General features: G+C 41.5%; 2 protein-coding genes and 1 long non-coding RNA gene across 6 annotated transcripts in view; 1 reads left to right on the forward strand and 2 right to left on the reverse strand.

Moving 5' to 3' along the window:
* Positions 1–13,328, reverse strand: MAT2B (methionine adenosyltransferase 2 non-catalytic beta subunit). Its single transcript, XM_083597477.1, has 7 exons — positions 13,003–13,328; positions 11,348–11,542; positions 10,457–10,571; positions 9,968–10,120; positions 6,622–6,815; positions 3,244–3,357; positions 1–1,475 (listed from the first exon to the last, which is right to left on the reverse strand). Exons 1-7 carry the CDS (start codon positions 13,177–13,179, stop codon positions 1,305–1,307), a joined length of 1,119 nt encoding a protein of 372 aa, XP_083453603.1. The 5' UTR covers positions 13,180–13,328; the 3' UTR covers positions 1–1,304.
* LOC310755165 overlaps positions 12,627–15,719 on the forward strand; it is an 11,668-nt gene continuing 8,575 nt past the window's right edge. The window contains exons 1-2 of the long non-coding RNA XR_014544200.1: positions 12,627–12,750; positions 14,462–14,633. This is a non-coding gene — a long non-coding RNA (uncharacterized lncRNA). The remainder of the gene's footprint in view (positions 12,751–14,461; positions 14,634–15,719) is intronic.
* HMMR (hyaluronan mediated motility receptor) overlaps positions 15,531–15,719 on the reverse strand; it is an 18,623-nt gene continuing 18,434 nt past the window's right edge. For all 4 annotated transcript variants that reach the window (XM_083597011.1, XM_083597010.1, XM_083597009.1 and 1 more), the window contains one exon: positions 15,531–15,697. In XM_083597011.1, the coding sequence (XP_083453137.1) occupies positions 15,654–15,697 (44 nt within the window). In that variant the 3' untranslated portion in view covers positions 15,531–15,653. The remainder of the gene's footprint in view (positions 15,698–15,719) is intronic.

A 15,719-nucleotide genomic window follows, 5' to 3' on the forward strand; every position in this document is an offset into this window, starting at 1 on the left:
TGCCAGTTATATATATTTAATGTCGTTTTGCATTTATAACTTACCAAGTGCATATCAAGATGTTAGACTGTCAGACTAAGACAAACAAGTCAGGATATGTCCTTATGGAAAGGGAATGACAATATGAATGGCTTAGAGATATTTTATGAATCTGACTGATGCTGTTTCACCACCTTTAGAAGGTTTTTTGTTGGATGCTTTACCTTGGTCAGGAGACAGAGGAGAGAGCAGAGGAGAGAAAAGATACGCCTGCCACAAGCTGCCTTAGGTTTTCTTGCTTTAAGTAAAAAGCCTGGTTTCAATACGTACACCCTAACACTCTATTGAAGTAAGAACACAAAATTTACACAAAAGTCACTTTGCCATTTAAGCTAAACATTCATGCTGAACAGCATTAATAGTTTTGAACTGTCTCACTGTAAGCATAGAATTTTCTCTTCAGAAATAGGCTAGTACAAATACCTAATGCGGCCATCTTATCTGCATGTATGCAATGAGGAATGAACAATTAGGGATAGTTCTATTGGTATAGCTCTTTTGGTCCAACTGAAACAATGACAATTCTGATACAATGTGTAAACTGGTTGTTTAATGAGAACATCTAATAATTTTCTGGGTTCTATGGGGTTCTCAGAAACACCAATAAAGAAAAGACAGCAATGTTTGTATTTTGTGCCTCCGACACCCACTATGAACCAGTGTGCTCATTAACAGCGCGCATGTGACAGAAAGATATATGAACTATTTTGTACAAATGTAAGAAAGCAGTTGGATTTCAAAATACAGAACATCTTTCAAGCATTAAAGCTGCACATTAATTGCAAAAATAAAGCATTACTTTAGAATATTTTGATCACAGTTAAAGCAAACCCCAAACTTCTCACTTCCATTTCAATCAAATCAGAATAGCTTTTTAAAAAAATGAAATGCCAAAATCCAAAGCTTTATTTTAATTATTTTGGCAAATAGGGAAATAATGTTAAGAGAGATACTCTTTTGAAATCGAAGACACATAAAACAACAGTGTATTTCAGGAAACCGGATCTCATCTCAACCATTACTGATGGTTGTAGTACTCAGAGGTTGCTAAATATTTAAAGAAACCAGTGACAGAACAGAAAGAAATAGCAATCACTTCGAACAAGGTTCTTTTTTGCCAACACCTCTTATAAGTTCACTAGTGCAAGACCATATTTTTACCTGATTGAATTAAACTTGTAACATAGAACACTCAATACAAAACCATTCTCCCCCCCCCCTTTTAAAAAGTGCCTCATACCATACATGCTCTAAAATATTTCCAACTAATGGAAGACCGTCTGTCTCCACTTCTTGTCGGTAAGGAATGGCCAGAGTGATTCTTTGATCCCAACACGAAATGGAGTGTGCTGTCCAATGCCCAACATCTGTAGTCTAGAACAGTCAAGCTGAGCATTCTTGGGACGAAGAGCTCCCACAACTGGGCTGTCTGTAATCTTTAAAAATAAAAATAGGCAGTAAAAGAGAAATATGCACTCTGTCTAGAACAAAAAATAAAAATGAAGAAATCTCTTCTCAGGAAAACACTCACAATTCTGCAATGTAGGATAGCCTAAATGCTTTCCCGTAACCTTACTCTGCATTGAACACTAGTTTTTACTAGTATGGAAAAGGGGATACAGAAGTCTTCTTTGACAAATCATTGTCCTAGGAATCCAGAGAGCCCATCATACACATTGGGACTTTCCACTGCAGCCTCTTCCGCTCACTGGAAAGATGCTGCAGAAGGCACAGCAGTCTTGCAAATAAGCATACACCTTCCTCACCCAAACCAAAAAGTCTGCGAAGTTTTACTAGCTGATGGCAGAGGAGGAACCATGAGCTTGCTGCATTTCTACACTACTTCTCTCCCCTGGTAGCCTGGCTGGGAAGAGGGAGGAATAGCGCATTCTGCCCATCGTCTGCCAGCCTGTAATTCCATGGGCTTGCCTGCATGCATTTCCCTGTCGCCTACAGCTACCAAAGGAGTGGTCAGTTCCAAGGCTAAGGTAGAAAGAACTGCTGAGACTCATATTTTAATGTCTGATGTTTTGTTGTGTTCTTTTAAATTCTGTTGAAAGTTGCCCAGAGTGCCTGGGGCAACCCAGTCAGATAGGAGGGTACAAGAAATAAATTATTTTAGTTATTATATAATGAAGAGTCAAAATTTGTAGTCAGGTGGGAATAATCTCCCTTAGCTGCATGTGCTGGGTTCCCTGAATCTCAGCTCAAGTTTCAAGCTTGCAGAGTTATGTGGTTACCTTTGAAACTGCAGAGGCGAAAATACAAGAGAGTTCCAAACTGGTAGAAAGTAGCTCTGCGGATATGGTTTATCAATCTGCATTATTTCAAAGGGTGGAAGATAGGAGATGCAGCCCATTGGGGGGTGGGCGGATTAAGGGAGCCCCAGGAGGTGGAGCCTGGCAGCCTGACAAATGCAACCACCAAGGAGGCATCAACACCCTATTGGCTGAGACATAAAGCCGCAGCCAGCAGCACGGGAGAGTCCCAGACAGGAAAAGAAAGGAGAGGCAACGAGAGGAAAATGGGCAGACAAGGCAACACAAGAAGGGGAGACTGAAAGGGAACCAGGGTGAGAGTGTGGAAGATGAAACCGCAGAGTGGCTGTGGGAAGGTGTGCGAGTGAATGAAGGAGAGGAATGGGACAGGCCCACAGAACTTAGTGGACAGTGCTGATGCAGAGGAGCAGAAGCAGGGAGGAGGAGAAGGAAATGGAAGAAGCTTCTGAGGGTATGGTGAGAGACCTGTAACCAGTGAAGGGGCTGCTTGTGTGAGAGCTTAGAAGGCTCTACCTAGAACAATTAGGGGAGGAAGCAGAAAATTATGAAGCTTGTTCCGCCACCTAAATAAGAAACTGAAGTAGTATTGGCTGCACTCTAAGGACAGAACAACAGGAACCCTGAATCTGAACAAACTGTTCACAAAGCATGTTTGATGATGGAAGGAGCCCTGAGCTTACCAAGGTGACAAGCTCACCATCTGTCTCTGATGAAATGAGAGACAGTGGGACTCTAAGGAGCCTCAGTTGGGACCCTCGGTGTAAGAGAATAGCCAAACCACAGCTGGTGAACATTTTGCAATTATTTTATATTGTATTGTGCAATATTACTCCTGAGAAAGTTCTGCCTTTGATAAAACTTTGTGAGAGTTTTTCTTGCACATTCCTTTTTCTTTCTGTGTCACGGGTTATACACTATGACTTACTGGTCTCAAGTGGCTACTGGGAAGATTGAAAGCATCCGCCATAGCACATGCCATTTCAAATTTAGTCATCCGCTCATTACCAGACCAGTGGAACGTTCCTCTTATTGATGGATCCTAAGGAAAAAGAGAAGTATACAAAGTTTATGTTCTTGTTTATTTTACAGTGTTAAATAAATACAGAGAAAACACCATAAACAAAGCTAGAGAACATTCCCTTTAAGGCTAACTTGAAAAGCAAGTTTTAAGTCAATCTAACATATCTGGATCACCCAGATAAGTTTTTGCAAAACAGAGAATTTCACATATGATCATTCTAAAGCTGATCATGACAATTCTGCCACCCTAACTCAAAGAGAACTTATTTTTCCATAATAAATATTCTGCCTAATTGCAATTCCCAGCCTTGTGTTTTTCTGCAGAGTAAAAACATTCAGTTTTAGCTCACTCTTAGATTTGTTCAAAGAGCAATCTTTTTTTTCTTTCTATATGCCTTCTTATATTTTGTCCCCCCTCTAGAACTATTTGTTTAGCCATGCGGTTATTTCAGAAAATGTGTAGAAAACACAACAGCAGCGAACCACCTTGTTCATAACCATGTTATTGGAATATTATACTAAACAAGAAGCTCAATATCCCTGGCTCTTTTCTATATTCCACAGTTCTTTGAGTAGTAGCTTTGCTACGAAAAAGGATTTGAGTTCCATTTCAAGCAAATCTCTGTCCACATAAGAACAAAATCATTACGTTGCTGGATCAAGCCAAGGCCAATTATTCTTTTAAAAACAGTAATCCACCAGATCTCTCTCCACTTCTCTATTGCACTCTATTTCACTCAACTACTGAGGGTTTTTTCCCCCTAGAACTACATCAGTTCAACCAAGTATTGTAAAAAAATAAATAAAATAAAATAAAAATCTGGGCGGCAGTTTACTTCCTTTAGAAAGCAAAACTTCACACATCTTACTCTTCTATGTTTATATGAAAAGACTGCCACAATCTAGAGCTATTATAATCTCTTGTGTATAAGCAATGACTAGAACTTGCTTGCCAAGCATTTCTACTGCAATATCACCTCTCATTCCAAGATAAAGCTATCATGATGCAAGGTCAACAGAAGGGGGGGGGAGGAGAACTACCTTTAGTTTAAAAACCCTGGCAAGTGTTCTGAAGGTTACATGCACCTGAATGCAACTTCCTAGTATAGTCAGCATTAAATCAGCAGCTTATACATTCCTCCTACAGAGGAATTCAATACTGCACTAAGAAGATTGCTCTGTCAGTGTGAACAGTTTTGTTTACCTGAAGGAACCATCTCCTCCCACCGTGAACATACTGTTCTGGGTAAACCAGCACCTAGCAAGATTGAACTCTCGACTTACCAGCTGATGAGCAGATGCTTTGACAGCATGTTTTCCACAGTGAATGTGCTGCCAGAGCAAAACTGAACCCCACCCAAACAGCATGTAGCTGTGTCCTCAGAGAATGCCTGCACTCTAACCTCAGAGGTCCACCTTAGATCATACTTTCTTGCCGCCAGCACATTTACTGACCCAAAAAATAATCCCCCTTTGCCACCGCCACCATTCTTCTAGTCCCTGGTAAAAATTCCAGTCAAAATATCAACCCATCTATTGTTTCTATAATGCCTACTACATCACAATCTAGCCTTCTTCTGAACAGAATGGTGCTTCTTATGTTACTGCATTCAGAGGGAATGTTACAAAAAGTACTGGTTGGTAGGGTGAGGCTGCTCATCTGACTTCCTGTTGCCTGAATTGCTTTTGCTTGCCTGCAAAATGGATGGGGAAGGTGAAGCTTATGCATCTCCACTGGGCTGTCCTAGCTGCCCCCTTCTCCTTTACTTCCAGGTAAGCAACAGCAACATGGGCAATGGGAGGTCAGTGGAGCACCACCACCCTGCCCACTCTTACAGTATTCAAGACTAGTTGTAACAGTTAACATAGGGTTGTACCCAATGGTAGCTTTGTGATAGCACAAACACTTCCCCTTGTGCAAAGCGGGGCATATACCCAGTGCACCCCCATGCCTCCCAAAAGCTTCCCCTTAGGGTTCTGGACGCTCAAAAACAGTAGGAAATATTATTAGTTCTTGTAGCTTTCCCTTCCTCTCATGACAACAACAACAAAATGCAACATTAAAAGTTGAAACCTCAATGCAAAATAAAATACAGAATACAATATGCTGGTAAGCAATAGATTACTACAGCTTGCTGGAAAAAGTAGGTCTTAAACTGGCACCTGGGGAACAATCTGCTTTCAACAGGAATGGAGTTGCACAGGTGGGCTGCTGCCACTGAGAGGACCCTTCTTCATGTACTGTGCCCTCCCCCAGGCCATATTTACCAGAGGCATGGCAAGCAACCTTCCCCTGCAAATCACAAAGCCTGGTTTACTGGTACTGAGGAAGGCATTCATTCAAGTACTTGGGTCCTCAGCCATTCAGTGCTCTGTACACCAGTACCATGAATTAAGCCAGGCAATTCACGGGCAACCAGAAGTGTTTCCAGGATCAGTGTAACATGACCCCATCTCACCACCGTAAAGAAACAGTATGAGGCATTCTGCATCTTGTGCAACTTCCAGACCATCTTCAAAGGAAGGCCTCTGTAGAACACATTGCAATGCTCAGATCAGGAGGTTATTATAGCAGGAGCTACTGTAGCTGGATTATCCCAATTCAAGAACAGTTATAGCTGGCAAACCAGCCAAAGGTGGGCACAAGCATTCCTTACCACTGAGGCCACACAAACCAGTTGGTTAGAGCATGGTGCTGATAACACCAAGGTTGCAGGTTTGATCCCTGTATGGGGCAGCTGCATATTTCTGCATTGCAGGGGGGTGGACTAGATGATCCTCAGGATCCCTTCCAATTCTATGATATCTAACCTCTAGTGACAGTTTGCAAACCAGGAAAAAACCCCGACTACCCATCTGTTCTTTAAGAGGAGTACTACCCTGACCAGAACAGGCTATCTACTTAATTCCCAAACCTAGGAACCACCTACCCACAAAGCCCCCATCTTATCATAATTGTTTATTACTGGCTATCATCCAGCCCATCACTGTGTCCAGTCACTTGCACACCATCATCTGGTCCAGATGGAATGGCATAGAGGACTGCAACAGGGGGATGGACGGGGGACGGGACGCATTGGTGAAAATAGGAACCATGTCCTTGCAACAGAAATCATCCATTAGTGTGAAGGCACCACTGGATACAGCCCACAGTATTTTTGAAATCTTGAATACATCATAAAAACACAGAATCACTGCTAGTACTACTACAATCTTACACATATGATAATATGTGAAGTAGTCCGAAAAATCCTGGCTGAAATTTATTTTAAGAATATCTCACCAACATTTTCTTCTCCGCTAGCTGTCGACAAACACTGGCTACATCCTTGACATAGGTGGGAAACCTCTGCTGCCAGTGGTCCATATTGGCTGATTTATTATTGAATTGCACTTTATCAAACATAACTGTCACAGCGCTCTCTTCCAACCTTTCAACCTCTCCATATAAAATAGGAATTCTAAGCACAGCAGCACCTAGAAGATGAGAAAAGCTATGAATACAAAGCTGTATTTATGAACAGGTACAATGAAAATTCCTCAGCTCATCTCTGAAAAGAAAATTAAACCACCTTTGAACTATTTACAAGACACTTCACTCCCTTGAAAAGGCAAGTCTACTTATGTGGAAAAGAGAATAAATCTCGGTGGGTGTGAAGATTTCAGATGAAAACTTCAGATTATGTACACTTATGCAAGGAAGAAGTGCTAAATTACATCAAAAACACCTTACCATGCAATAGAAAAGATGCCCAGGATCCACATGATAAGTAGGAAAGAAATAATGGTATAAGTCAACATCTACTGTTACCCCATCATAACTCATTTTTTTCTCCTTGAAATCCTGTGTCACCAGTATATGAGAATGTTCTACAACAAACCTGCAGTTAACTACCAACCCAAAGTAAGCAACAAAATGACTGCAAACACTCATTACAGGTGATTTTCAAGTTACGTAGGGATTATATTCTGGGGATATCACATAAAGCCTAATTCGCATATTTTCAAAACACCTGGGGTCAATGGCGGGTGGGATTGCCAGTGTCTTTTTTCCCTGGATGCTTGCGCCCTTTGTTTGCCAAGCGCATAAAGCTGAATGTGTGCAAGTAAAATGTGTGTAAGTTGCGAGTTACCTGTTCTCAGTCAGCCCTGCATTACATGAATGCACGCAAACTGGTGAGCTAAATCTGGTAGCCATTCAGTGAGTTCTCGCTATCATGTATCCCTCCACCTACCATTCCTAACTGAGAAATCTGGCATCCACATTTTTAAAACAGAAGTTGGATCCAATTGGGACGAGTCAACTTGTCTAAACAGAGGCTTTGGATTCAGCTAATAGTATCACTATACAATACAGATGACAGGGATCTGCTTGTTTCTAATGATTACCCAGCCAATGAACTCCATTGCTCTGTACAATCCTTAAAAAGGGTTAGGAATCTTTTCAGCTCTCCAGGTGAGAACTTTTATCAGGAATCTTAGCCTCGCAGGCCAAATTTGACAGATGAGTGGGGTTACCCATCCATCAGTCACCTGACATGACAATGCTATCAGGTGATTGAGCACTTTGAAGCCCCAAAATTGGGACTTCAAAATGCCACATACAGGAAATTCAGCAGGCTTTGGCTCTACTGCCCAGCAGCTGCTCAGTGCTATGTTGAATTTCTCCCTGTGCATGGAAATAGTTTTAGTCCTGAATCTGTTATTAATCAGTTTCACTAGATAATCTAGAGATCACAGATTTTGGGGAGGAGGAAAAAAATCTCTCTGTATAAGTTCTCTCATCATTTGTAATTAATAAGCCTGTGCCATGTTCCTCCATCCTGACCACAGTAGTCATTTTTGCTAAACTAAATCCCACCAAATAGTTTAGCTTTCTGTATAGGGAGGGTGTGCTAACCCCCTGGACATTTTTACTGCTCCTTTTACAGCACTACATTTTGACTTCTGAGATGGAGTAAGCAGAAAAGTGCATAATACTCTGGATGTATGATTTTCAAGCTCTTTCTTTTCTTCAATGCCCCTCCAAAAATCCTATTTTCTTTTCTCCCCAACAATTTCCCCATACCCAGTTTACTCCTTCCCTATAGCACACAGGCCTTTAATCTCCCTTTCAGTACCAAGCTCTAAAATTATAAAATGAGGCAAAATAAAAAGCAAGATAAATAGCATAGAGTTGCCAGCAGGTGGCAGTGATTGGGAATTTCCTTGGCCTTGACATTAAACACTGAAAAGGAGCAGTTAGGATAAATAAGAAATGGAACAAACCCTTAGTTAGACCTCCCAGTGATGTATTCTCATATGGCCCCAAACTTTATGGCTCCTTTCTTTCTTATGTAGTTTTGTCAAGCATGACTTCCTGATATTCATTAATGTACAGTAGGTAATGATTGTTTCTGTATGTTGTTTTAATTTTTTTTCACTTTTTGTACAACACTCACAGAACAATAGCTATTGGGTGTCCAGTACATTTGGTTAAATAAATAAATAAATAAATAAATAAATAAATAAATAAATAAATAGAATCCTCAGCTTGTAGGCCACCAATACCAATATAAATCACTTAGGAAACTGAAGTGATCATCTAGTTTGCCACTACAAAACATATAGCCTTGCTCTTCACATATTGTTGGACTACAGTTCCTACCAGCTCCGACCAGCACAGCTGGAAGTTCAAGTCCAATAACATCTGAAGGATACTCGGTTGGTGAAAGCTGCTGTGGCCATTCTGACACCCAATAGAAGTTGCCAGAGAGAAACTCGAGAACATGCATCATCATTCCCTTTGGCACACTAACAATATTGCTTTTGTCATTATCTACTCTATTTTAGCAAGTCTTGCAGAAGTTCAAATCTCAGCACAGTGGTACCTCTGGTTGCGGAAGGGATCCATTTCGGAGGTCCGGCCAGATCCCGAGGTTTTTGCAACCAGAGAGATCACTTCTGTGCACACATGCATGGTAGCAGAGCGCTTCTGTGCATGCACACACAGCAAAAACCCGGAAATATACTTCTGGGTTTGCCGCTTAAGAATCCCAAAGTTTACGTAACTGGAGGAATACGTAAACGGAGGTACGACTGTATCATCTTTGATGGATTGATCTGAGGTGCAAATGAAAGGGGTAAGAAAAAAATAACTAAAGAACTACCTCTAGTTGTTTGGAAAGGACAGGTGTCCTGAATTCCAACCGCTTTTTATTCTCAAATTTCATTTGTCTTGCTAGAGTTTGTGCCTACTTTTTCCCCTCTCAACAAGGTTTTCAATTTTTTTTTAAAAAAAAGGAAGACTTTTATAGCTTCCTCTGCTCCTTACCCCTAACCTCAACCTCAACAATGAATTAACAATGCTACCATTCTCTCTCACCATTTCAAGTCAGTGGTATACATTTTATCTGACCTTCTGTTATATTGGTTTTACATAATCTCAAAACTTTATAAAGAGACTTGATTCTATTTATTCTCTGCAGCTTCTTTTTAAACCCACTCCCCATTTTAAAATATGTTTCTTATTTTGAAAATAAAATAAAATTGAACTTCCAAATCCATTTGCTCCTATTTATGGAATTCCAGTAAAAGATTTCAAGCCTTAACGTTAAAGAAAAACTTACCAGCTGCAAATTGACACTTACCTTCATTGTTTGCTAAAACTGCCTTTTCGCCCTCTAGTTTAGTTTTCCCATAGAGATTTAGGGGATTTGGTGCATCATTCTCTTTGTAGGGAGGATTTGTTCCATCAAATACATAGTCCGTACTAATGTAGATCAAAAATGCTCCTACTTGAGCTATAAAAAGAATAAATTAAAACAATATGAAAAGATGTAAATACAAAGCAGTTACTCTCTTTATCTTTATTCTCTCCAAGAATTTAAAACACACAAACAGCAAATATTTACGTGATTGTGAAAGACCTAAGTATTTCTAACCCAGAATTTGTTTCCAACAGCTGGCAGCTAGTTCCCACTATCCGTCTCCTCCATCAATGCATGTTACTCAAACAGCTAATGATACATTTCTTGTGGTAAGAATTCTTTAAGTTCAGGTGTATAACCCATACTTATGATGACACATAAAAGATAATTATGCATCCTGAGAAGAAATGCAGACCAAACCTTTTTTACCTGCTTCTTTTGCTATGTTCCCTGAAGCAGCCACATTGAGCTGAGAAGCAGCATCTGGTTGACTGTCTACAACATCTGGCCTTCTCTCAGCCGCACAATGTACTATCACATGAGGCTGGAAATTAAACACCCATTTTAATGAGCAAAGAACAAGCAAGTAGTTGTACCAAATCCACACTGTTCATGGAAAGCTAGCAGAAAATTGTCCCATGGAGTAAACCACATCTAAAGTGCAAATTTACTCTAGATCATCTCTGACTAAGTTGTAAGGCTCAACATAGATGCAGAGAAAGAAAATCATCTTTTTTGCTCAGACATTTCTTCAAGCTGTTTCTGCAGCGGTTTAGATATGAAGAATTATTTTTTTTATTTTTTGGCAAACTTTAACATTTCTCAAGCTCTAGAAGGAGGAGTCCTTATACTCTGAAACACAGTGAGCAAAAATAAAATAGTTATTATATCAGTGAATACTCCTGTATTCCGTCTCCTTTGTTTGCTTTACTCATTGGAGGTGCTCTTTCCCCCATTTTTATTTGCATAACCAAAAGAAAGGAATACCCTAATCACTCTCTAAGTGAGAAGCCCAAATTATTCTGCAGTGTTATTCTAAAGCAGGCTTTCCAGGTTCTACTAGACTACTAGTATACGGCTACTTTCCTGCACACTAGTTTTCCTCATATCATGCACCTCATATACAGAAGGTTCACCAAGGGTTGCATCAGAGATTACAGAGAAAAAAAAATACATAAACAAAGCTAAATATTGCTGTGATAGATAGTGGACATCAATAATCAGTAAAACTTTATGTGACCAACTAACATGAATTTGCTGAAGAAACCTTCAGATAAACATGGTGGTTAGCCGCTTTATCCTTCTTTCCACCATTCTCACCTGAAAATCCTGGATGACATTGTGAACAGCAGTAGTATCTAGAAGATTAACTTGCTCAAACATTGGTCGAGCCCTACTGTACCCACAACCGACAGCATTCCAATTATTTCCTTTAAATTCCTTATACACAGATCTGCCAAGCAACCCAGTAGCACCAGTAATCAGAACACGTCTGTTTGGCGTATCAACATCCTCCTGTAAAAAAAGAAAATTGTTATCTTCTATATTCTTAACAAAACTTAATCCAGTTAAATATGTGTTTTAGTAGGCTTTAGGGGACATTCTGTGCAAGTCTACTCCAATGCAAGCCCCACTGAGTTCAATGGGACTTATGCCAAGGAAGCATGCACAGGACTGCACAAACAGCCCACAGTATACTGAAGACAACAACCTTAGATTGCTTATAGCTTCAAGCTTTACATTTCTAGCATCAGAAGAAGGACATATCTTACTATTGTTTACTGAAACTGACTTCCATCAAAAGGGACTGTTTAAATATATCGTATAAATAAAGATAATGTTTACAATTGTTCCACCAAAAGGCTAATTCCCAGGCAGCTAATTTAGTAAGCTTCTTTGCATAGCAAAAATGGTCACTGGAATGATCAAATTAAATATTCTTTCAAATATGTGGGTTGAAGTGGAATTTCCAGCTATGTGAGGAAGTACATCACAGGCGTGGTTCAGAATCAAATACTTAAAAGGGGGGGGATGAATGACTAGTTCCCCATTCCACCATTATCTATATAAACACATCCCCCAACCCAAGTTACAAGCACAGGGAAGGGGCTATTAGTTACAGAGAGAGACGAGTGACAAGCTGTTATTCCAGTATTGGTTTTGTATTGTTTTATTTGCTTCTAATTGCTGTAGGATCCCACTGCTGTTGCAACCCACACTTCTTAATGGTCAGAAATCCCACGAATTTTTATTTTATTTTATTTTACTTAAGACAGAGGGCAGGGAAAACATTTTAGCAAGCTGATCCTGATCTCGGAGCAGAATCCTACTATGATGTGTGGGGCTTCCTCAGGCAGGAAATATCTGAAGCATGCATTTCGCCCTCCCTTCCCTAGCCCAGCAATAAGGCCTTGGGGGTGGGGATTACACCAGAAAGCAGTGCTTTTTTGGGGGGGTACGCATACCCCTAAACATTTTGTGAATCTTTGTACTTTTGTCCTTTTACTGTATTTATTTTTCCCGATTTGAACTGTCAAATGGTGATTTTCTGGAGTCAAAATGAGAGTACCCCTAAACAATTTTTTTTTAAAAAAAAAGAGATAAAAAGCACTGCCTGAAAGTAAATCCCGTTGCGCACAGTGGGGCACCTAAAATCGGATTATTGAATTATCACCATTGCCCTGAGGCTTCCCCCATCTTAACCCGACGCAGGCTGCTCTCAGGTAAGTTGTGTTTGGGATCGTGAGGAGTAAGTTAGTGCCACTCAACCCGGGGGTGGCTTTTTCTTAACACCCAAGCGGAGGCCTACCCTGCAAGGCTGGCCTGGCCATTACAAAGCTTTGCCCAGACCCCCGAGCAGCGGCGGCGGCCCCACCTCGGTTCGCCCCACCCCGCTCAGGGGGCGCGGCTAGTATCTGTTTACCTCCCTCGGAGAGAAGGGAGGGAGGGGAAGAAGGCCGCCAGCTCTGCCTCACCTCCTCCAGCCAGCACCTGCCGGGCTCGAAGCGGATCCGGAGCCCTTTCTCCCACCCGACCATCCCTCCGCCTGCCTCAGTCCGCGCCCGCCGCTCGCGCTCAGCTCCACTTTCGCGGTGGCGGCGGCAGCGGCAGCCATTCACAGGGCACGCCCACTCGGCAGCCCCGCAGCCCATTGGCTCCCTCGCCTTGGGAAGGTGGGGCCTCAGAGGGGCGGGCGGACGCGCGCGCGGCTGCCGTTGGGACACGTTCAAGGCCAGCCCGCTTATTGGCCCGTCCCTCTAGAAGGGGGCGGTGCGCGAGCCCCTCGAGAGTCTTGCGCGACGGAACACGTCGAGCTCACTCACTTCCCCTCCTCCCCCCCCCCGTTAATGCCCGTTCGCAATGTCTAAGCGCTCAAGCTCTTTGGCCGTATAGTTGGAAACACTCAAGTCTTGTCGCTTCCATTTACCGCCCACGTATTTCGGCCTATCCTTCAGTCAGGGGCCCTGTTTGGAATGCCGTTTATTTTATTTCTTAATAAAAAAATCTGCTTGCAATACGCAGCACTGCAAAGTGTTGGGCATCATGCAGCAGCCTCACATTGTCAATTTAAGCACAGGGTCGCCCTTGGCTCAGGCTGCCAAACCTACCCATTGCCAAAATGAAAATGCATGTTTTTCTCCTGATGCTGGAGACTGTTTTCTTGTACAGCTAGAGCAAGCGCTGCAGTGATGTGCTAATGCAGGAAGCAGTCGTGGAACCAAAGTAGGGCAAATGGGTGAGGCATCCAGCCAATAACTGTGCTCTGCATCAAAACGGGGAAATGGACTTTAAAAATTTGTGGCGTGGCATACTATGACAGTGTCTGTTTAAAGAAAGTTTGTTCCTGATTTTAAAACAATGTAAGAATGGGGTGCTCTGCAAATGGCAGTGAATAAAAGCAGCCAGTGCACAACAAAAGCCTCTTTGTGGAATGAGCGTGGGTTTTTCATTATTACAAATCGCCCATTTCTGAAGTGATCGGGGGGGGAGGGGGGAGCCAGTATAGTAACTTGACTTTTGAAAAGATAAATGTTAGAACTTTGTCTATAATTTTTAGTTCATCTGCTTGTTTGGACGTTCTTGCAGGGGAGCACAGCTATTATATACTCTTGACTGAAGAACAGTACACTCCTTCTATCTGGGATAGTTGTCCTCATCCACCGAGCACGCAGCTTCGGGAATGACACACACGGAGTGGTGAGGGAGGAAGGAGACACCCGCCTAGCCAGCCAGATCAGTCGAATCAACCCTGGCGATCAGTGGGGTGACAGATGTCACCGCCAGATTGCCCTCACATGGCAAGTTAGAGAACCAAGGGTGAGAAATGTAACATACTCTACAGACCTGAACAAGTTAACCAATGGGCAAGACCTCTGTCCATAGCCCTTTCTTATTTGGAAAATAGCATGTTTGTTCATTTTTATTTTGTTCCAGGATGGGTGTGAAGTAAGGAGCACCAATCCTACAAAATTTGCAAGACTGAGGGTCCACGAGTAGAATTAGAGAACTAGAAAGAATGGAGGAAGGGAGAAAAAGAAGAGGGGATTGCTAAATCCTCTTCTCTGCAGCCTCGGAAAGTTGGGAAATCTTCTGGAACAGCGTTAAGGTAAGGTAGAGGGTTGCGTATGTAAAGGGGCCTCAGCAAAAATGGCTTCCCTTTCATCTTTCCAATGGGAACACCTGCTAGATCTCAGTCTTGTGAATAAAAGTAGCCCTTCTGCTTGTAGAATGCAGTCTGGATGCAGCTTCAGAATCACTAGGACCTTCAGAAAGACCATTCAAGTCAAATTACTGGTAACAAAGTCTATTTCCAAACACAACCTGCACTACAAGAGTGAAGCCTTTCAGGCATTGGGCCCATTTGGTCTCTGGAATGTATCAGATGAGTTTCAAGTGCTTATGGAAGAGCCTTCCTTTAGTGACCCACCTATTACCTTTTTTCTACACAGAAACTCTAGCTCAATTGTGGAATAGTGCTGAATTGAATATTGAACTCAACAGAAGCAGCTTAATGGGTAACGAAGTTGGTACAAATTCTCCTGCAAAAGCAGAAGAAAATATTCTATTAAGCAGCATTTGATTTCCACGCTTTCAACCTCAAGAAAAAAATCCCAACATCTTAAAGTATTACAAACCACTTTATTTTTTCAAAAAACAAATTTAAATTTCCAGTGTCTAGAAAGAAGCACATTCATAACTGAGCTATTCTAACATAGAATGATAAAACCGAAACTACTGTTTCAATTTCTAAATTGCAGAAAGATACAATACTTGCATACCCTCTGCTACAGTAAACAAGTGGCACTTGGGATACATAGCCTTGTGGCATTGATTTTTACACAGCAAGCATGACATGTGTTTTTAGAATTTAAACACCTGCAAATATTAGATGCAATGGCACATAGAAAATGTGTAATTGGGTCCTGCTGCTACCTCAAGTATGTCAGTGCTATGGCAAGTTTCTCTCTAGGCAAAAGAAAAAAAAGGACACTGTGAAAGGAGATCTTTAATAGTTGCTTTAATTTCAAGAGATTTTAAAAGTACATGTTTAAAGACACCATTCAGTTGAATTTAAAGGTCAAGACTTGTATTATGTTCACATATGAAGCAGCAACGTGGGTTTGTTTCATGGTCTGTTCAATAGAAATAAGGCTGGATTTTGTTTGTTACCTGTTGTACAGAAAAGACATTG

The sequence above is a fragment of the Podarcis filfolensis genome (genome assembly GCF_964270895.1).
Source record: "Podarcis filfolensis genome assembly, chromosome: 2".
NCBI lineage: Eukaryota > Metazoa > Chordata > Lepidosauria > Squamata > Lacertidae > Podarcis > Podarcis filfolensis.